The 23,651-nt window shown below is 43.6% G+C and overlaps 1 protein-coding gene across 3 annotated transcripts in view; it reads right to left on the bottom strand.

The window, feature by feature from the left end:
• The window catches only part of LOC126168082 (trypsin alpha-like), a 166,931-nt gene extending 144,131 nt beyond the window's left edge, over positions 1–22,800 (bottom strand). Inside the window, exons 1-7 of one of the 3 annotated variants that reach the window (XM_049920528.1) lie at positions 22,713–22,800; positions 19,819–19,917; positions 18,977–19,116; positions 17,356–17,444; positions 16,829–16,935; positions 16,396–16,589; positions 15,013–15,220 (exon numbers count right to left, since the gene is read on the bottom strand). In XM_049920528.1, the coding sequence (XP_049776485.1) occupies positions 15,077–15,220; positions 16,396–16,589; positions 16,829–16,935; positions 17,356–17,444; positions 18,977–19,116; positions 19,819–19,917; positions 22,713–22,761 (822 nt within the window). In that variant the 5' untranslated portion in view covers positions 22,762–22,800 and the 3' untranslated portion in view covers positions 15,013–15,076. Of the gene's footprint in view, positions 1–15,012; positions 15,221–16,395; positions 16,590–16,828; positions 16,936–17,355; positions 17,445–18,976; positions 19,117–19,818; positions 19,918–22,712 lie in introns of those variants that run through there. The other 2 variants (XM_049920529.1, XM_049920531.1) reach the window with 2 other exon arrangements.
• Positions 22,801–23,651: the final 851 nt, after the last annotated feature.

Here is a 23,651-nt window from a genome sequence, read left to right as displayed (position 1 = left end):
GAGGCATTTATGAGCAAAATACTGGGATTTAATGTTCTTTTAGTAAGGACACTCGGATATCACTTTAGCTCAAACGGAGAGGAACCTGAGAGGTGTTATGATGAGGAGAAAAACCAGGGTAGGTACATAAATTCAGATATAAATTACCTTATATTTGAGCACACTAACACATCCATTAAGCTGATCCTTCACTGTACATCATTGTAGTATTCCGATGTAATGATTGCGCAATGTGGTGGCCACTGCATGTTGTTAGGTGGAATTGCAGGTAGAATAGCTGGACTGTGTCATTTCTTGGTCGCGATGATTGATACAAATTCCAGAATATTTCCAGCTATTTATCCATTCTTCCGAGGCATTGGAAAGCGGCAGGAAAAGCCTCTCTCGGAACCAGCACAAAATGCATCTGTTACATGGCAGTGCACGGACTCGTAGCTCGTCTCCGACTCGTAGCTCGTCTCCGACTGACTATCAGTTCCACCTTTTCTACGTAGGCCAACCACCATTTGCGCGCGCTACACAGATTTGGAGAAACCATGGATGACAAGATGGAAACCAGAAACGCGTTGCTCCCGAATACTGTTCTACTGTCTTAACCTATCTGCCATCTTGGGCAGCTGTATTTAAACCGTTACTTGTTACTTTGCACATCATCAGCCCACACCTGGACTCTCCTGTGTTCTACATTGTTGTATTTACACAACAGAATCTGTAAAATCCGAAGTTATGAAACATTCAGAAACTAATGGTAGCACTACCCAGTAAGGACAAATAAAAGTATTAACGCTTTTTTCTTGCTTGTTTATATCCTTCAAGAATTTATCGAACTTAGCGCGTTAAGCCCTTAAGCATTACGGAACACTGTTCACGTAATCAAGTTTTGCACACTTCCAAATCAGAAAACATTGAAATTCATTTCTCTGTATCCGGAGCCCTAACAATAGGGAAATATTGATGTCTGAGCAGCGAAAGCGTTGTTGAAAACAAAGAGGCTTACATTGACTTGAAATTGTGAAATAAAACTGTAGCCTGATATCCAAGCTGTTCGTTATAAGAAAAGTTTATTCTGTCTTGTTCCCATACATTGATTTCTATGTCCACGACAAATAGATCAGAAATTCTGATCAATCGTTTCAATACAACCGCCAATGGATAGTAGAAAAACTTTTCTGTACCAAGTAAACGTACAGTGTTAGTTGTATCAAGTGTAACATGTATCGTTATCACTCCTCAATGAATACTTCCACTCCGCAGTAGGAAACAAACTGTGATATAACCTTGTTTATCGATGTAACTTTGTCTAATCTAAAATTAGCTTATGTACATATGTGCTATCTTTATTTTGAACGTTATAGTTCATCAATCCAATACTGCTGTTGACCGTAGATTTCTAAACATAGTTGCCTGTTATATACACACTGGACTCGCATTCGGGAGGACGACGGTTCAATCCCGTCTCCGGTCATCCTGATTTAGGTTTTCTGTGATTTCCCTAAATCGCTTCAGGCAAATGCCGGGATGGTTTCTTTGAAAGAGCACGGCCGATTTCCTTCTCCATCCTTCCCCCTCACGAGCTTGCGCTCCGTCTCTAATGACCTCTTTGTCGACGGGACGTTAAACACCAATATCCTCCTCCTCCTCCTGGTATATACACAAATGTAAAGTTCGTTCAGTCCAACAGGTACTAGTTATGACTTCAACTTTAATTACTATACAAACACTGATTCCACTAAAACGTAGCACGGATAGATAGATAGTAAGTGATGTATCGGTGGCTCTTTTCTTGTTCTGATAAGTAAACCTCATAAAAATATCTTACGTCTGAAGCACTCCAAACCATATAGGTACAGGGCTATCCATAATGCGAAGTGAAAATTGTTTATGGGGAATACTTTTATTTTGTTTAAACTGAAGCCGCCGGTGGTTACAATAACGGCCAGCGATGTTATCTGCCGCGCGTCGCTTTGAGAGAAGAATGGTTATACCTCTCCGCGTCGCCTTTCCTGTATTGTAATAGCTTTAGACGCGCCATAGTACCTCAGCATATTCGTCATTTCAGTGCAGGACTACTGGTATGCACTAACAGTTACACAACGTAGAACCATTTCTTCGGTGCCGTTGCAAAAACTACTGTGTGATACAGTACCTCTCTTGACTACACATCACAACCCACAGAGATTAGCACATCAGCAAGAACCTGTGCACTTCCCTTCCTAGGTCAGAAGTAGGTATGTGCAGCTGATTAGTCGATGTATATTTGGCCAGTAAAGAGTACGTCGGAACTCAGATGAGACAACGGATTTTTCTTACCATCTGAGGACAATCATGGTATTCTCATGTTGGAAATGTTTAGGCGCGATAAATAAGACCCTTCGTATATCCGTGATTATCCTCGAAGGCGAAAGCTAAAGGAACACTACTAGGCAGGTAATGCTCAATATTTTGTTTTCCGTGCAAGAAAATTAATTTTAGCGCGACATACAACCTCCTAGCCCCAATCCCACCTCATGTCGATGAATTGTAAGCGGCTGTTGAACAGCCATGCATGAGTAGAGCCCACCATCGCTAACGGTATTTCGTGCAGAGCATGCCACGTCCAGTCACCGCCGTCACTATAGCGAAACAGTAGCTTCACCCTACTGTGAAGGAGACAGGCGCGTTGTCTACATCCGATATTTAGAAGCGCTTGTATTTCCAGAATCTGATAAAAGATTAAAGAGTACTTCAGAAAACACAGGAACATAAATTCTGTGGTTTTAGGTACTTCAGTGAATGACGCCGATGGGTTTCAAAAGACGAAATACGTTTCACTCGTCGGTAACAATCAGTTTTGCATATAGGCTTCTTTTTAACTTTTATGTCACCCAAATTCTTCGAAAAGAAAGATATTTTGACAGTGTATGAAATGGAAGCTTTTACTCTGTCTCTAATGACACTGCTATCGCAGTACATTGATCCGCGTCAACGAAGAAAATATTTGATTTGAAAACTGACAGCAAAAAACCACACCATATCGCCAAGGTCACGCCCAGGAGGTAGACCATTCAGATTGAACTTGAAAAGCTATCCTTCCAGAGCTAATCTAATCTGACGTATGATAATTGCCACAAAAAACCCAGCCAAGTAGCCAACTAAGAGGCCATAGTTGGTTGGAGAGAAATTTCGCTTAATGTACGACACCGGGGTCTCGCATAAGGCAGGGCTATCCTCCAATATTTCCCAGCAAGCTTAGAAAATGAGGAGAGGTGCTCACTTAAGCGACACACGGGGACGGGCTACTCACCAACAGGTGCTGGTCGGTCCGTGTGCAAGCATGTTCAACTGATAGCGCATTTCTTTTCCACGTGTGAAGATACACTTGGCCACTTTTTCAAACCACTTACAGCGGCTAACGCGTGCAGTAAGCTACCTTAAAAAAAATGGTTCAAATGGCTCTGAGGACTATGGGACTTAACATCTCTGGTCATCAGTCCCATAGAACTTAGAACTACTTAAAACTAACTAACCTAAGGACAGCACACAACACCCAGTCATCACGAGGCAGAGAAAATAAGCTATCTTCAGATCAAATGTCAGATCAACTGGAAACGTTACTGTTATTAGTTTCCACACATCAATGTCTCGTCCAGATTATTTGTAACGCAACATGAAATATTAGCTGCACGTTTTGCTACGTCAACAATTAAATCAAATTCTATGATTTTAGGTCATTGCATGTTAGTAGGGTGGACCATCTATGTAAGGAAGATTTTCTGATTTTTAGTATTTATGAACACATTTAAACTTAGCACCTCATTTCCACTGTTCAGTGTATTTTGGTTTGTACTGTTTACAGTACGCCATGTTGACAATTGTCGGTCTATGTTTCTCGTTCGCCTCTTCTTTGTGTTATGGTGTCTGTTTGTAGTTTAATATTCTTTTGCGTGTATGTGCGTGTGTGTGTGTGTGAGTGAAAGAGAGAGAGAGAGAGAGAGAGAGAGAGAGAGAGACAGTCACTTTTTACAGGGGAAGTTCATGGTTCTGATTTACTATTTGGTCTGTTATAAAATAACTAAATCTGTAATTTAGTAATAAATCTGTAATTTTATGGTTTGTGCGTTTTTACTTTGCATGCCGGTGTTCCGGTTACTTCGGGTTGATTTATCGTCTGCCATTTTTTTTAATTTAAATTCACTAATGCTGTTTGAGTTTACAATTGTCATTTTGTCGTTTGGAGATAGTGAGTGATAGCATTCAATAGAGGGAAGACAGCAGCAGAGGCAGCCAAAAACATTTGCATTGTGTATGAGGAAAATACTACTGGACAGAGCACGGAAGATAACGATTTTCTCATTTAAAGAGGATCATGTGACATTTGTGACACTCTTCGTTCAGGAGGTTTCATGTATATCGTTTAACGCGCTAATCCACAATGATCCACATCATTGTACTCGAGAACTCGCAAATGCGGTGTTAAGTGATCACTCCTCCATCGTGTAACATCTGTATGTAACGCGAAAGGTTCAAAACCTGATGAACAGGTACCGCATGCTATAAGCCAGAATCGCAAAAGACAGAGGGTGGCCAAATGCGCATCTCTGCTTTCTCATCATTAGTTGCCTTGTGAACAAATCCGATCATTCCTATCGTGTATTGTTACTGGTGACTTGAGGAGGCGTCCTTGTGCTAAAGTAAGGAAAAGAAAGGAATGCTTGACATAAACAGAACAAATGGTTCAAATGGCTCTGAGCGCTATGGGACTTAACTTCTAAGGTCATCAGTCCCCTAGAACTTAGAACTACTTAAACCTAACTAACCTAAAGACATCACACACATCCACGCCCGAGGCAGGATTCGAACCTGCGACCGTAGTTTTTGCGCGGTTCCAGACTGTAGCGCCTAGAACCGCTCGGCCACCCCGGCCGTGATGAAGTGCATTGGAAAAAAATATGCCTGCCGACTTGACTCCGAAATCATACTTGAATCATTCTAGCGACTTGCAGAGGAGGTTGCGTAGACCAGCCTGGCCCATGGTGTTTCACTGAAGCTTACAATTTGCAGCATTGTCCCCAGAACTAATGGTGGCCCCTGATACTCAGTCAAGTGGAAGCATTGAACCAGAGACTTCGAATGTTCTGTGACAAGGCAGGCTGCGACTTCATGGACATGTGTGATGGTGTTGAGAACTGTAGGGTCTCCCTAAATTGGTAAGGTGTGCACTACATATCAGAGGCACGTGGTATCCCTTAGGGAAATGGCAGCGTGGGACAGGAAGGAACACCCGCTGCACTCATTCTGATGTGCCAGTGCCCACTTTCGACCGTGTTGCGTGCTTTGATTGTGCGGAGACGTTGTTGTTTCGTTCAACATACCAGTTTGCGTCGTTTAGGGGTGTGCCAATCGATCCGATCGTAATCTAAGGTTTAAAGGACCACATTTTGTTCGTAAGTTGAGCCACACAAGGAACATTTTCTTTTGTAGACATGAATTATGTTTGTGCTGTTTACTTTTATTGTAGTGTTTTTATTTCTGTCATTTGACTTTAAATTTCCTCTACTTAGTGTCCGTTCTTTCTCTCCTTTCCTGTGTTTTGCATAGCCTTCCAAACCGCAAACGCTCCGACATCAGTCTCACACTGTATCAAAGGTGTTGTCTCTACACACGGCTACGTAATGGCTCTGGTTGTTGGTGCAGCATGTCATGACCCAAATTCCTCCCGTCGATAATTATTCTATGTTCATGTTTCCTTCCTATTGCAAAGAAATTATGGCTGGAACAGCCGGAGACAGCGGTTATGTGTGAGTTTTTTGTGTGTATGAGTATATGAATGTGTGTGTGTGTGTGTGTGTGTGTGTGTGTGTGTGTATGTGCTTGCTTTGGTTCCCTTCCGAAGAAAGGTTTGGCCGAAAAGTCATGTTAATACTCTTTTCGTCGTGCCTGTCTGCTGCTCGGCGCATCAGTAGCAGTCTTCACAATATTGTTAATCACTGATGAAGTTTAATACAACTAGCCCATTCTCGTCAACAGGAACAATGAAGTACATATTTGCAACACCAGAAGAAAAAACTGCATTCATTGTCTGTAGCATTAGCAGGGTTTCAAAATGCTGCCTGAAAAGCCGTGATCACTTACTCATTGATTTAAAATGCCCGACAGAAAGCGAAATAAAATTTTAAACTAAACAGAAAACGTTCCTCTCTGACAACTCCTCCTATTCTGTTACTGTAATGCATAAATGGTGAGGGATATGAATTACAAAAATCTATTACTTTTTAATTAAAAAACAAATATCTAATAAATGAGCAGCATTGAGGCACATTTCCAAAAAAAAATGATGTTAGTATAAAGTGACTCATTCTACACTTCTGGAAATTGAAATAAGAACACCGTGAATTCATTGTCCCAGGAAGGGGAAACTTTATTGACACATTCCTGGGGTCAGATACATCACATGATCACACTGACAGAACCACAGGCACATAGACACAGGCAACAGAGCATGCACAATGTCGGCACTAGAACAGTGTATATCCACCTTTCGCAGCAATGCAGGCTGCTATTCTCCCACGGAGACGATCATAGAGATGCTGGATGTAGTCCTGTGGAACGGCTTGCCATGCCATTTCCACCTGGCGCCTCAGTTGGACCAGCGTTCGTGCTGGACATGCAGACCGCGTGAGACGACGCTTCATCCAGTCCCAAACATGCTCAATGGGGGACAGATCCGGAGATCTTGCTGGCCAGGGTAGTTGACTTACACCTTCTAGAGCACGTTGGGTGGCACGGGATACATGCGGACGTGCATTGTCCTGTTGGAACAGCAAGTTCCCTTGCCGGTCTAGGAATGGTAGAACGATGGGTTCGATGACGGTTTGGATGTACCGTGCACTATTCAGTGTCCCCTCGACGATCACCAGTGGTGTACGGCCAGTGTAGGAGATCGCTCCCCACACCATGATGCCGGGTTTTGGCCCTGTGTGCCTCGGTCGTATGGAGTCCTGATTGTGGCGCTCACCTGCACGGCGCCAAACACGCATACGACCATCATTGGCACCAAGGCAGAAGCGACTCTCTTTCGCTGAAGACGACACGTCTCCATTCGTCCCTCCATTCACGCCTGTCGCGACACCACTGGAGGCGGGCTGCACGATGTTGGGGCGTGAGCGGAAGACGGCCTAACGGTGTGCTGGACCGTAGCCCAGCTTCATGGAGACGGTTGCGAATGGTCCTCGCCGATACCCCAGGAGCAACAGTGTCCCTAATTTGCTGGGAAGTGGCGGTGCGGTCCCCTACGGCACTGCGTAGGATCCTACGGTCTTGGCCTGCATCCGTGCGCCGCTGCGGTCCGGTCCCAGGCCGACGGGCACGTACACCTTCCGCCGACCACTGGCGACAACATCGATGTACTGTGGAGACCTCACGCCCCACGTGTTGAGCAATTCGGCGGTACGTCCACCCGGCCTCCCGCATGCCCACTATACGCCCTCGCTCAAAGTCCGTCAACTGCACATACGGTTCACGTTCACGCTGTCGCGGCATGCTACCAGTGTTAAAGACTGCGATGGAGCTCCGTATGCCACGGCAAACTGGCTGACACTGACGGCGGCGGTGCACAAATGCTGCGCAGCTAGCGCCATTCGACGGCCAACACCGCGGTTCCTGGTGTGTCCGCTGTGCCGTGCGTGTGATCATTGCTTGTACAGCCCTCTCGCAGTGTCCGGAGCAAGTATGGTGGGTCTGACACACCGGTGTCAATGTGTTCTTTTTTCCATTTCCAGGAGTGTATATCATTACGATTTATTGTGCCAGTGGTACATGGTACATCAAATTAACTAACTAGTAGCTAACTATTGTTATATCACAAAGCATGGTATAGGATTATATACACTGAAAACCTCAAAACGGAATTCGAATGTAAAACCAATCAGATGATCAAAATAGATGTACATTAGAGCTGCGATATGTTTGATCATTCCTCAAAAACTAACAGACTTACTGATGAGAAATATTCCAGGAAAAGAAGCAAATATGCTACAGTTGGAAAGATAGGCCTACATGTTGCAGAGGTTAAGCTATCATTGGTTATGCGAAACATATCAACAACAACAAAAAAAAGAAACAAGTTACGTTAACGAGGGTAAATTAGTCGTATTACTAGAGCACAAACTCTTTTAAGTACAGAGAAACATTCGAAAGTGCCTTCCTTACATTATGTTATTCATGTAGACACTGTAATTTTAGTATTTAAAACAACTGTTGCTTGCACACGACAAAAATAATGAACAAGACGCAATCGTAAACAGTAGCCTGCTAATGTTTTGTGTTATTTAAGATGGCGGCAGGCCACGCTCACTTCAGCTTCAAAACAACGTACACCAAAAGTCTATGGTGCCATCATCCTTCTTTTTTTAACTCTATGATCACAGCCTCTCTAAGAATGCAGAATAACAATAGCAGCACGCGCTACATGCGGACACTGCGACAGCTAGACCAAACCACAACAGTGCACTACAGCCACACTCGTAAACACGGTCGTTATCGTAAACATGTCCCTGCAGATGCTGCTCGCCGACCGTGGCCCGTGTTTACAATGCAACAAACGGCACTGATTACGTATTTGTTTATATGTTCAAATGTGCTAACAAAACTAACGTGGTTTCATTTAAAAAACCGTAGGTTTGTGTTAAAAAACATAGTTCCGTGCATTTTTATATGGTTTGTATTAAACAATTACACTAGCCCCTCTACTCACGTTCGGTCTGTGGAATCGGTTCGTCAGTATTTGATGTGGTTTACGAAATATATCCAGCGGTAACGTTAGGTGACTCACCCTGTATATTGCAACGAATCAAATTTTCCCTTTTATGCGTGAACAGTCTGTTCCAGATGGTCCCACAGATTTTCCATTGTATTTAAATTCGGGGAGTTTGGTAGCTGGGGGAATACTGTAAATTCATCCTTATCTTCTTCAAACCACACGTGAACACTGCAAGCTATCTGACACACTTCATTGCTGTACTGTAGATGTCTTAGTGCCAAGGAAAAACAAACTTAATATAGGAGTGGACATGTTCCCTAAGGAGAGACGCATACTGTGTTGATCCGTTGTGCCTTCCATAAGGACGAGATAACCCAGAGAATGCCACAAAAAGATTCCTCAGACCATAATACGTCCCCCTCCAGTCTACACTTGGCTTTCAGACGTTTCACGCTGTACATGACAACAGCCTCTGTTCGATGGAGCATGGGACGTTATTCCTGTGAACAGGCTACTCAATGAATGTCCATTTGCGCTATTGGCGTGGAAATTACAGCCTTGATAACAGATGAACAGTAGTCAGCATGGGTCCATGAGCCAGGCCTCTGCTGTGGACGCCCATATACAAAAACATTCGCAGAATGGTCGTTGAGGAGACACTGTTGTTAAACTCTTGATCACCTGGTTGGTGAGTTGCTGAACAGTTGCTAGTCTACTGGCGTTATTCAACTCCACAGCCATCATATATAACCCACGAGGCATCTCAGTTGCCGTGGTGCTGTTATGGATAGAGCCATTTTGCCATGCAAGGCATACTTCAACCACGGTGGAGAATGAACAGTTTACAAATTTAGCAGTTTCGGAAATGCTTATCACTTGTCAGCAGAACGTATGTCACTCCCACCACCTATAGTTTCTGAACTAGCGTGAAGTCATTTGACTCAATACACATGACGCCGATATCACTCTTATTACTCTTTCCTCCTTCCTGAATATGGTGTCACATACGTCCATGTATGTGGCGCTAACACAGTTTGATTGCCCATTTTACCACCTCTAGTCTCACGAGGAATATCAACTATGCCTGGGTAATCTCTGTCCTTCCCCTCCATGTTTATTTACTTACTTTACAACTGTAGTGGCGTATGGTCCATGGAGTATAGGCTGCCAGCATGATGTGCCAAGTTCTACTGAAGAACGCACAAACACTTGAACATCGACCTGGAACCAGCGAGTCTCGGTTTCTGCTGGCCAACGTTGAACGGTGCGAAGAACTGTGTGCACCTGTGGACTGCCACGCTGCCACAACAGCTGTTGCTGGTGTCTGTATGGTGCGACTTCCCGCTGTCACAGCTGCCGTTCACCCACAACGGCACCTGTTAAAATGTATTGCAGCCCTCATACCCGTTGGCTATATATGAGGCTGAACAGAGTTGAGCAGTCCGCCAAGGACTACCAAGTGAGTTCGTCTGCTGTCGCCCGTCTCGTGGATACCACAGACGCACCGTCTGCGGTTCGCCTGTCCTGCTGCCGTCTCCAACTTCTGCAGTGGCTGCTCATGCTGCCTGCTGCCCTCGGAACAGCGATGCCAGTTCCAGACTCCTACTGGAATGCACTGACAGCGCCCACAGTGCATTGAGGCATGCCACATGTTGCAAATTGTCGACCATACTCGCCGCACCACCGAAGAGAACCTATCACTTCTCCTACACTCTCTCAACTAATATCAGCTATCAGATCCTGGCTTAAATGGTTTGCAGTATGTCGGACTTCCTATGTAGGGTTTATGATGGAAGATTTACCAATTGGCCCAGCAAAACCTGAGTGCATTTGGTCAGAGTTATCGACTCTGGGAGACACTGCAGCAGAGGGGCCTGAATAAATTCCTTAACTTTTGCTCTTCTGTAATAGCTAATGAATCCCTGTGTAGGTAGAGATAAAATATGACATTTACTGTTACTAGACAAAGTCACGAAATCAGAAACCTCTCACTTCCAAGGAGCAGAAAATCTGTCAATTTTGTAAAATATTCAGCAAATGAATGAACATTTTGACTTATGTCTCTTTTTCTTCTCTTTCGAAGAGACAAGCCTGTGGAATCTTTTTTTAATTTCAAATATAGCAATCCTCCTTCAGCTTATTTAGCAGAAAGTATGCATTCAGTTGCTTTCGACTTGTTGAAGAGTTTAGTTTCCCATGCCATCCTTCGACCGCGTGCGTGTTCCTAAGCCACTACATAAAATCGTTCCAAGTTAAATTGGTAAACTAGAAATTTCCATCCCTTAATTGACTATTAAGTCTGTGAATTTCCTCCGCTGGACATTTCCTCCATTATTCACAAAAAAATGGTTGAGATGGCTCTGAGCACTATGGGACTTAACATGTGAGGTCATCATTGCCCTAGAACTTAGAACTACTTAAACCTAACTAACCTAAGGACATCAAACACATTCATGCCCCAGGCAGGATTCGAACCTGCGACCGTAGCGGTCGCGCAACTCCAGACTGTGGCGCCTAGAACCGCTCGGCCACTCCAGCCGGCCATTATTCACATGCACCCTTCATCAACACCATTAAGTGGCAGTTGGGCCACTCCAGCACACATGCGGAGACACAGCCGGACTTCTCCCGTATGCCTGTATTCCTCCGTTACTCGCAGTTCTTGTATTTGCTTCTGCAGATTTTGGCCGAAGTGAAACCTGTCCCGTCCATAAGTACACTTCCATTTAACCATTGGATTTCCTGGACATATGATTTACGCAACCGAACAGTAGTATTCTTTTTTCGACAACAGAAACATTATCAATTTTCAATAAAACTACTACCTTCAGTTAATTTCCCTCAAATGTCTTCGCTCAAATTGGAAATTTATGGTAAGTTCCTATGGGACCAAGCTACTGAGGTCATCGGTCCCTTGGCTCACACACTACTTAACCTAACTTAAACTAACTCACGCTAAGGGCAACACAACCCACGCCCGAGGCAGGACACGAACCTCCGATGAGGGTAGCCGAGCGAATAATAGCTAGGACCTTAGGCCGCGAGGCTACCCAGCCCGGCTGTCTTCGTTCAGTTGAATTTATGAACTAGTGGCAGGGTTCTGGGTTTTCACAGTCTTGGAGTTCTCATAACTTGGCATACTTGCGACCAAATCTAAACTTCTATCATTCAAATCTTGAATTTCCCGTTTAAAATTTGGAAAACAGGCCCTGCCCCTTCTTCGTCGACTATTTCCCTGCAGTTACGCATTCTGTTCCTAATCTGCACATCTGCTTAGTCAGATGTACAAGAGTGTTTCTGTTAAGCCACGATTCTGCCGTTTGCCATTTTTAGACGGTCTCGGCACTTGCTTCGTTCGAATTTGTGCACTCCAGTTCGTATACTCATCATGTTTTCTAAGCAACCACTTGTTGTAATAATTTTCATTACTCACAGTGTAAGGAACTTAAGTAGCTTGGGTACTGCCACCACCAACACCCTTCAGTACACGGAACACATCCTCTGCTGATGAACGACTGGCGTACGTCAGCAGTGGGGGACACAGTGGTAGGGAAACCCCAGCTCGGTCGGCGTCTACAACTGCGTCAGAAACGCCACTGTTGGAAAGCCCACGTACCCGTTTGCGGCATGAAAAACGAAAAAAACAAGAAATTAACGTCGACTGCCTCTTTCCCTAACTTGTTTGAAAACATTTTATTTAAATTACGTTTCATTTCGGTACGGAAACGAGGTTATGTGCATTTCTTTGGTTTCTCTGCTTTCGAACGATGTTTTCGTGAAATACAAACAAAAAAAAATCATGTTTCCTTGCAGAGTGTACTTATAAGATAAGGTGAATTCTGTATACTGTATGCCTTCATAATGTTGTTATTGTTTTAAATAGCGTACCGATTATTGATGTGTCAGTTGATTATCATGACAATAATTTACGAGGACATGCTGAACAAAAGTCCCACCAAATTTATGTGAAACCTCCTAAAGCTTTTTCAATAGAACAAGTATCATTAATATTCTACATATATATATTCTTCATGTCTGCATACGTATTTGCAGTCTTTTGTCACTAGAGGTATTCGAATTGTAGCGTGTCCTGTGCACATACTCATATTTAACTTAGCTATGTTGGTGTGTGAGAAACCGAGTGCTGTAAACGAGTTTCGGAATCGATTATGGAATTTGAAGAGTTCATCTACACACGAGTCCCCCCCTCCTTTAGCGTAACAATGTCAGACCACACACGAGCGCTACATGTGCAACAACACGTCGCCTTGGGTTCACTGACATCGATCATCTCCCATACACTCTCGGCTTGACCCCATCCGATTTTCTTCTCTTTTCAAAACTTAAAGATCACCTCCGATGAATTCAGTTTAATAGCGATGATGCGATGCAAGAGAAAGTGCAGTTGTGGCTCTACCAACAAAGACAAACATTCGACAGTGGCGGCATCAAGAAACCGGTTTCTAGTTGGGAGGAATTTGTCTATGCTTTGAAATAAATAGGTAGACATTAAGAATGATGATGCAGTATGTTAATAACATTTGTTTTCTTTAAAAGAGTTTTCACATAAAATATTCGCATTTATTATTTTTCAGCACGCCCTTGTAAAACAGATTAAAACTTTCGTTTCAGATTCGTAAATTCAATTTCGTTGCTTCTCTTTCAGTGCCAAGTGCAACATAAATACCAGTCTTTCTTCTTCTTCTTCTTCGTTTCACCCAACTTTGGGGTACGTTGAATCAATCACTTCTGTGTGTTCTGTGCCTTTCTTTTCGCCCAGTACTGTTTCATTCTTTCTGATCTTGCTTTTCTTTCCTCATCAGAGATGACAATCGTTCTTTTCTTTCTATTTTGGAGCTGGAATCCCTCTTTTCTGTCTTTGCTTATCATTTTTGCGGTCCTGTCTGTGAGCATTTTTTCTGTGATGTGTAGTTCTCTTAAGTCTTTCTCTGTTTGGATAAACCAATTTGGTTTGGATTTTTTATTCCTGAAGTAGTCAAACATTCTTTTTGTAAGTCTATTTGGGTTCATTCTGAGAATGTGCCCATAAAACTCAATTCTTCTTTTCCTCATTGTATCCGAAAGTTTTTCTGTGGTTTTGTAGAGTGTTTCATTTTTGGTATGAATTAGTTTGCCGTTATGAAATTTGGGGCCTAAAATTTTTCTCAATATTTTTCTTTCTTTGATCTCTAGCCTTTCAATTGGGCCATGGTTAGTGATAGATAATGTCTCAGCTGCATATAGTGCTTCTGGTTTAATGACAGTGTTGTAATGTTTTATTTTTGAATTCCATGAGAGGGACTTTTTATTATAAGTATTTTTAGTAAGCTGAAAGGCTAGTTCAACTTTGTTTCTTCTTAATTCTATTGCTTTTTTCTCAAGGGCGTTCCAGCTAATCCATTCACCAAGATATTTGAATTCTTTAACAATTTCGATCTTTTGGTCTCTTACTTTAAGATATTTCATTGGTTTTTTTATATTTGTGATTATTTTGGTTTTTTCAAAAGAAATTTTAAGGCCTATTTTCTCTGCTTGTTTCTGTAATTCGAGGATCTGTTCTTTGGCTTCTTCCCATGTTTCAGCTAGTAGGGCCATATCATCTGCAAATGCTAGGCAATTAACCTTGATGCCTTTGTTTTTTGTTCCTAGTCGGATTCCACTATTGATTTTCTTGTTCCATTCTCTTACTATTTTTTCTAGGGCACAGTTAAATAACAAGTCTTTATTATATCCACGCTACACATTGTTGCATTCCGTTGCTTCTATTCAGTTAAGTGTTGTTAATGGAGAACAGGCAGCTTTTAAGAAAGCTTTATCTTATTACCGTAACCGTTCCTGGCTGGCTAACCTTGTGTTACTACAGTATTACGTTCGTCAGCAGCCCGTCATTGGCTCCTGCCCTGCATAAGAACGTTTGTTGTGCTGCCACAGCAGAAAACATATGTAGCGTGCGAAAATGGGTATACCTTCCAGAAACCTCTCTTGGCAGTGCAATAAAGCTTTTGTAAAGGTTTTTGTTGCTGGCTGCGTTCCCCGCCATTAGTGCATATAAGAAATGTGTTTTAGATGAGTCATGGCAAACTTGTTTTGCAGTGTGAATTGAAAGGAATGGAAACGGGAAGAAAACGCCAGCAGAGAATATTATAATGCGATTTTGCAGTTTCAGTAAAACTGAAGTATGCAAGCTTATTCTGAAACCGGATGTGTTTCCCGGTTTCAGCCAACAACTTAGGAGAATTGTGGATTAAACGGCACACAATAACGAAGAACGCAGATAAATTTTTAGAGTATTTTTATTACTCTAGTCTGAGATCAGTTGACAATTGCAGCACGACGTATTCAGGCGTACTGGTTGACAAAGTCCAAGAAAGCAGACACCCTGGTGAAGACGGAAGGCGCTCCAGCAGAGCCGCAGGGCACGATGCCCCAAGACACGACTCCGATGAGGGCTCCGTCCTGGGCCAGCGGTCCGCCGGAGTCTCCCTGCAGAAAACCAAGCCACGTGGTCAGCACACCCACTCTCGTTCTACGACACATTGCGCTCTACAATGAGTGCTAACTTCTTTATTATTAGTTGTTACACATTTATAGATCTCCGAACGTTCATATGTTGCGGAGAGAGAGTGAAACTTCATCATTTCAGGCGGTTTGTAAGGCTCCTCTCAAACTGATCATTCGTTTTACCCAGAATTACCACAATGAAGTCCCTTGTTGAAACTCTAGCGTATGCAGACGAAATAGTGAACAAACCCATGTTCTTATTATGGCGCCTGCTAAGGTAGATTAATACTGTGCCACCACCAAGTGAATAAGAAATATTAACCATTTTGAGTTTATGTGTATATTTGTAGGCCTGGCAGGCAGGACGGCCATATCGCTAAGGGAATTCACTTACTCCAAGCACGCATAAAGAACTGACGGTTCAGTGCACGAGCACGTAAACATACACAACTGAATGGCGAGTCCTGTTGACCGCATTCCATCATTGCTGCCAACACCGTCGTTAACCGCTCTTGTTTGTTACGTCGGAAAGCACTACAGTTTCACCTGCTCGTGGTCCTTTTTTGCATATGAGTCGATCGATCACATACGATTTGATTACACAAACATATATTATTCGAAGAGCAAATGGTTCAGATGGCTCTGAGCACTATGGGACTTAACTTCTAAGGTCATCAGTCCCCTAGAACTTAGAACTACTTAAACCTAACTAACCTAAGGACATCACACACTTCCATGCCCGAGGCAGGATTCGAACCTGCGACCGTAGCGGCTGCGCGGTTCCAGACTGTAGCGCCTTTAACCGCTTGGCCACCACGGCCGGCTCGAAGAGCATGAATTACCCTAATGAACTGACGTATCGGATGCTACAAACGGATAATAGTGCACCAAAAAACGTACATTCTCGGGCACACGGAACAGAAAACGGCATGCTCGGCCAAGTAACTAATATTTGATTTTCTAATCTACGAAGTACACGTGATACAAACAGATATAACGTGATACGGCATAAATTATCCTATGCAACTGACGTATCAGATGTTTCTAACGATGTTGTAAAAATAGGTTACAGGCACGTATAATGCTAATGTAACGCGAAAGGGTTAATACGCTTAGCTCACCACCGTTCATGTGACTACCAGTGGTCTGCTACGTACCGAGCAGGCGGAGATGCCGTCGTTGACGGGGCCGGTGCAGATGTTCTCATCGTTGAGCGGGCTGTTGCCCAGCAGCTGCGCGCACTCGGTGTTGCTGATGATGCTGACGTCGACCCACTGCAGGATGTCGGGGTAGTTGGGTATGATACCCGTGCTGACGCTGCCCCAGCCGGACAGAGTCGCCGTCGAACCAGCTGTAAAAAACAATAGCCGTAAACCCTCCTGTAGTGCGCCACGTGATCGCATGACGGGTTTCCGTATAGTTTAATCAGCTTTAACAGAAGAGGACGAAAAATTCTGATTCCTGTTGATGGTTACTAATTCATGAGAAGAAGTAACGAAAAAACGAGTAAAATAATCACGAATTTCGAGCGTCCACACATTTTTTTTTTTTTTTTTTATAAATAAATGCCGGAAGAGGTGATTGACTTACCACTGGGGACGGCTCCAGCGGTGGGCAGCGAGATGGCCTGTACGTTGCCGCTCAGAGAAAAGCTGGACTGCAGCAGGAAGACGGCGATGTCGTTGATGGCGACATTACTGTAGAACAAACGACAAATTAAATTAAACACCCATCGTCAGTTGAAACACCATTATTGCAGGCATATATGCAGTACATATATCATATTGGTACGTAACTAATGGTCATACAGTGTACCAGAAGCAGAGTCCTGTAACCTGAAAGACAGAGCGATAATCTCGACATTCGTTATTAATGATTGTTATAAGACTAAATGATTGGGAACTCGCCGGCGGCACTGGAGAATAAAACTCTACGGAAGAATGAAAACCGTTTGCAAACTCCACACATGGATACCTCTGAGTAATCAGAACCAACTCTTTACTATAACTCTTAGGCACATTCTCAAGAACAGTACCGCCAAGAATAACAGGCTATAACGTATCCATTTCACAAAAGTTTAGACCACACTTAATATAGAATTTGTGTGTGACACTTACTCAACGTCCGAGTAGTCTGGGTGCACTACCTGCTGGGATACGCGCGCCCTCTGGCCGTCGGAGTTCAGTGAGTTGATACCAGCCACGGCCTGAAACACACGACAGAAGACAACGCAGTCAGAGAGAGTTATTTCCGTTTCTTCGCACAGTGTTAGCTGTCAGGGCATTCGAACGTACTAGGGGACTAGAGTTATGTTATACTATCTAATACATATCTACCCTCTCAGGAACTGTATGCAATTGTTCGACGCAACAATTGGACAGATGACTTACCGACGCATACAGTGGTCTCATTCACATGGAGTATGACTCAGCACAATTGAGAAGACAATGTGGACATTCTGTGTTGCTTAATATGAGACCGTAAAATTTGTTGTGTAGCTAAAGACGTAAAGCAAGTTTCTCCATTCCCAGTAGGAAATACAGAAATGATTCCAACAGTTGACAGTGAAGGGTGAAGCACACTGAGATGACAGAAGTCATTGTATACCGATATACACACATGTACTATCGCTTACACGGTCTGATTTGTACTCATGTGATCCATGTGAAAAGATTTCCGACGCGTTTAGGGCCACACGATTGGAATTAAAAGACTTTAAACGTGGAATCGTAGATGGAGTTAGACACATGGGACGTTCCACTTCGGAAATCGTTAGGGAATTCAATATTCCCAGATACACAAGGTCAATTTCTAACAATACCTCTCACTAACGACCGAGAACTCCGGTGTCTTCCTAGAGTTGCAGTGCTAGCAGACAAGTAACACAGTGCGAAATAATCGCAGAAATCAATGTGGCGTGTATCCGTTAACGGGGCAATGCAAGAAGCGTCTTTGCTAACAGCACGCTATCGCCCACAGCGCCTCTCCTGGGCGCATGGGGCCTAGACGACCGGAAAACTATGGCCTGGGCAGATCAGTTAGTAAGAGGGATGGTAGGTCTCGCGTGTGGCGAAGAACCACCAAGCCATGGACCCAAGTTGTTAATAAGACACTGGAAAAACTGGTGGTGGCTCAATAATGGTGTTGCCTGTGTTTACACCGAATGGCCTGGGTTCTCTAACCAATTCAGCCGATCATTGACGGAAAATTGTTATGTTCGGCTACATGGAGATCACTTGCAGCCATTCATGGATTTCATCTTTCCAAACAACGATATGCGCTGTCACTCGGCCGCAGTTGTTCGTGATTGCTTTGTAGAACATTTTGGACAACTGGAGCGAACGATATGGCGAACCACATTGCCTGATATGAATCCCATCGAACATTTATGGAACATAATCGAGAGTTCAGTTCGTGCACAAAGTCCGTCATCGGCAACGCTTTCGCCATTATGGAGTCGTGTAGATTCGGCATGAGAGAGTGTTTCTGCAGGGACTCCCAGGGACTTGCTGAGTCCATGCCACGTTCAGTTGCGGCACTACGCCTGGCAAAAGGAAGCTCGACACGGTATTATAAGCTATCCCATAATTTTTATCACCTCATTGTTTGTACTAACATCCTTCATCGTGGCAGTACAATATACCGAGGTTGGCTGCAGTTACTTAACTACATTAACGATAACTTCATCATAAATTACTGCCTTCCGTTTTGATAAGCGTTAGGCAGCCTCCTACTCACCTCGTAGTGTCCGATGTAGGCGGGGTCGGCGCAGTGGCCTGCGGTGACGACGGTGCTGGCGCTCACGATGGAGCCGCCACACATGTGGGACGCCAGCCCCAGCTGCACCCACTGCAGGGACACCTGGTACGGGAACTGGCCTGCACACACAGAACGCCGGCTCAGCGCGTCTACCAGTACCAGGAAGCAACGTCAACAATACCGGCAGTAAAAGACTTGAGCCCATCACCAGCATACAGGCCGAATGCTTGTGATTCTGTCCTTCTGTAAGACTTCGTTTCTCTCTCCTGTCTCTGACAGAATGACCATGTCATAGGAAAACCTCAAACTTTTTATTTCTTCTTCCTGAACTTTAATTCCTCCTCAAAATTTTCCTTATTATGCATATCATGGTGATAAGAACTTCGTTAGCAGAGACTGAACTATATATATGAAAGGGTTGGCGCGGCAGAGGATGTCCTAAGGAAGCAGACCACACGACTCAGAAGACAAAAGGCATATTACGAGTGTCTATCCCACGGCAGAGCTATATAACATGTATTGGAGTTGATGGCTGATGACTTAGTACATAAGAAGGCGGACAGGAAAGAAGATTGCACTTTAAGGTCTCATCCACATTAAGATCATTGGAGACGGAGCACAAGCTCGAAATGTATCAAAGATGGGGAAGCGAATCGGATGTTCCTTTTCAAAGGAGCATTTCCAGAAGGGAATTAGAGAAATCGCGGAAAGCCTAAATCTGGATAACTGGACGTAGAGGTGAGACCAGTGTGCCACCAAATGCGCCACATCGCTCGCTGGTATTTATGGAGTACGCATCACGACGTGAAGGAGCGACTTACCCAGGGAGGCATCTGAGCCACCGGTGATGCGACCGTGCTGCAGGCCAAACTTCCTGCGGGGTCCGCTGTGTGGAATACGGCGGACTGGCAGCTCAGCAGCTGAAACAGAATTAAATCCACTCTCAGTGACCTGTGACCATCGACCAACTCTCATGAATAAATTCAAATAAGTATAAACGCTCTTCAAGTTGGAAATGTGCTTTACACCTAATTCTATCACTTTAACACTACAGAAGCCTTATCGTAAATCGAGAATTGTGTGGTATTTTCCTTGCTTGTTGGTACACAGCCAGAAATAAATAAATAACATGATGTTTCCTTCGTCGTTCATTACATACTTTTTATCGATTTTAAAATTTCATAGTTCTTACAACAAATATAAAAATTTTAAGGAATATTATAAATACGTCCGTCTTGTTTTTCCTCATTTTCTCCGGTTTTGTTTTCGAATTAATTTAAATTCAATCAAATAAATATTATAATTACTTAATCTACAATATTATTTCCTTTATGGAAAAGAAAATCAAGAAAACAATTCGAAAGAAATTTAGTTTGCTTAACTAACATCAATACAACCGGCGACAGATTCGCTCCGAATGGAAGGTTACGTATTCTCCTATGACTAAAATACCAAATGTCTCTGGATAACAGTACTGCACCGTCGAAAGAGATCGCGATTCCTCAACGTCATCAAATCAGCATTTCACCTACTTGTCACACTTTGCGACACTGTGTAGATCGTACGGCTAAAGTCTAAATCTACATCTACATCCATACTCCGCAAGCCACCTGACGGTGTGTGGCGGAGGGTACCTTGAGTACCTCTATCGGTTCTCCCTTCGATTCCAGTCTCGTATTGTTCGTGGAAAGAAGGATTGTCGGTATGCCTCTGTGCGGGCTCTAATCTCTCTGATTTTATCCTCATGGTCTCTTCGCGAGATATACGTAGGAGGGAGCAATATACTGCTTGACTCTTCGGTGAAGGTATGTTCTCGAAACTTTGACAAAAGCCCGTACCGAGCTACTGAGCGTCTCTCCTGCAGAGTCTTCCACTGGAGTTTATCTATCATCTCCGTAATGCTTTCGCGATTACTAAATGATCGTGTAACGAAGCGCGCTGCTCTCCGTTGGATCTTCTCTATATCTTCTATCAACCCTATCTGGTACGGATCTCAAACTGCTGAGCAGTATTCAAGCAGTGGGCGAACAAGCGTACTGTAACCTACTTCCTTTGTTATCGGATTGCATTTCCTTAGGATTCTTCCAATGAATCTCAGTCTGGGATCTGCTTTACCGATGATCAACATTATATGATCATTCCATTTTAAATCACTCCTAATGCGTACTCCTAGATAATTTATGGTATTAACTGCTTCCAGTTGCTGACCTGCTATTTTGTAGCTAAATGATAAAGGATCTATCTTTCTGTGTATTCGCAGCACATTACACTTGTCTACATTGAGATTCAATTGTCATTCCCTGCACCATGCGTCAATTCGCTGCAGATCCTCCTGCATTTCCGTACAATTTTCCATTGTTACAACCTCTCGATATACCACAGCATCATCTGCAAAAAGCCTCAGTGAACTTCCGATGTCATCCACAAGGTCATTTATGTATATTGTGAATAGCAACGGTCCTATGACACTCCCCTGCGACACACCTGAAATCACTCTTACTTCGGAAGAGTTCTCTCCATTGAGAATGACATGCTGCGTCCGGTTATCTAGGAACTCCTCAATCCAATCACACAATTGGTCTGATAGTCCATATGCTCTTACTTTGTTCATTAAAAGACTGTGGGGAACTGTATCGAACGCCTTGCGGAAGTCAAGAAACACGGCATCTACCCGTGAACCCGTGTCTATGGCCTTCTGAGTCTCGTGGACGAATAGCGCGAGCTGGGTTTCACATGACCGTCTTTTTCGAAACCCATGCTGATTCCTACAGAGTAGATTTCTAGTCTCCAGAAAAGACATTATACTCGAACACAATACGTGTTCCAAAATTCTACAACTGATCGACGTTAGAGATATAGGTCTATAGTTCTGCACATCTGTTCGACGTCCCTTCTTGAAAACGGGGATGACCTGTGCCCTTTTCCAATCCTTTGGAACGCTACGCTCTTCTAGAGATCTACGGTACACCGCTGCAAGAAGGGGGGCAAGTTCCTTCGCCTACTCTGTGTAAAATTGAACTGGTATCCCATCAGGTCCAGAGGCCTTTCCTCTTTTGAGCGATTTTAATTGTTTCTCTATCCCTCTGTCGTCTATTTCGATATCTACCATTTTGTCATCTGTGCGACAATCTAGAGAAGGAACTACAGTGCAATCTTCCTCTGTGAAACAATTTTGGGAAAAGACATTTAGTATTTCGACCTTTAGTCTGTCATCCTCTGTTTCAGTACCATTTTGGTCACAGAGTGTCTGGACATTTTGTTTTGATCCACCTACCGCTTTGACATAAGACCAAAATTTCTTAGGATTTTCTGCCAAGTCAGTACATAGAACTTTACTTTCGAATTCATTGAACGCCTCTCACATAGCCCTCCTCACACTACATTTCGCTTCGCGTAATTTTTGTTTGTCTGCAAGGCTTTGGCTATGTTTATGTTTGCTGTGAAGTTCCCTTTGCTTCCGCAGCAGTTTTCTAACTCGGTTGTTGTACCACGGTGGCTCTTTTCCATCTCTTACGATCTTGCTTGGCACATACTCATCTAACGCATTATGTACGACGATTTTGAACTTTGTCCACTGATCCTCAACACTGTCTGTACTTGAGACAAAACTTTTGTGTTGAGACACAGACAAAACAACAGAAGCTGTAGGAATGGCTGCATGCCCTGACATCGTACAACAGAGACAAAAATATCTCCTGCTGCGACAACCACTCACCCAACACGCAGGCAGCGAGCGCCAGCACCAGAACGGCCTGCCTCATCATGTTCGACTGTTGGTGTCTGGAGAGGAGATGCCCCGTAGCGCGACCATACGACCTTATATAGCGATCCGCTAAGTGCCAGGGGCCGAGATTTAGACTTTTGATCCAGGGATGGCGAAATTCAGGAAACTGAAATACTTGACAGCGTGACGCAGGGCTTAGATTACAGGTGGCAACTTGGCGATCTCGGTAAGTATCGCACACACATTCATATCAGTATCGGCTCCCCTCTAACGCAATAGCCGTGGATGAACTGATCACAAGGTTTCTGCTGCTGATGTAATGAATGATATGAAGATATACATTTATTAACCCTGCAAGTGAAAAGGAACGAGGTGTTGTGAACGGACAGAAGTGAATAGCGTAACAACGAACGAAAAAAATTATCTAGAATTAGACTGAGGTGTGCCCCCAAATGTTGTAAACAACTGCGATAAAAAAAAACGTACAAAACACAGGGAATTAGTGTAGCTAAAGATTAAATCTTTCGTGAAATGATTCCACTAATTGAAGCGAATAATAGAAAACCGTTGGATAACACTGACCTCGATCAGTATCATAGATAACAAAAAGGAACAAATTTATTTATACAATACTGAAGTGCCCGTGTTGTTCTGAATTACGATGAGAAGTTCCTTTGGACATGCACTCATTTCCGAAGCAACAGGTGCTGCAGTAATTACATCCTTCAGGAAACACATTAAATGCATTCGTAGTTGCGAATATGGACAACCATCAGCTGTAGAATGCCGGCCGGTGTGGCCGTGCGGTTCTAGGCGCTACAGTCTGTGGCCGAGCGATCGCTACGGTCGCAGGTTCGAATCCTGCCTCGGGCATGGATGTGTGTGATGTCCTTAGGTTAGTTAGGTTTCATTAGTTCTAAGTTCTAGGCG

Source organism: Schistocerca cancellata, chromosome 1 (assembly GCF_023864275.1).
Source record: "Schistocerca cancellata isolate TAMUIC-IGC-003103 chromosome 1, iqSchCanc2.1, whole genome shotgun sequence".
In the NCBI taxonomy this organism is placed as follows: domain Eukaryota; kingdom Metazoa; phylum Arthropoda; class Insecta; order Orthoptera; family Acrididae; genus Schistocerca; species Schistocerca cancellata.
Note: the sequence above shows the minus strand (reverse complement) of the source record. Positions and strands in the feature narration are given on the sequence as shown.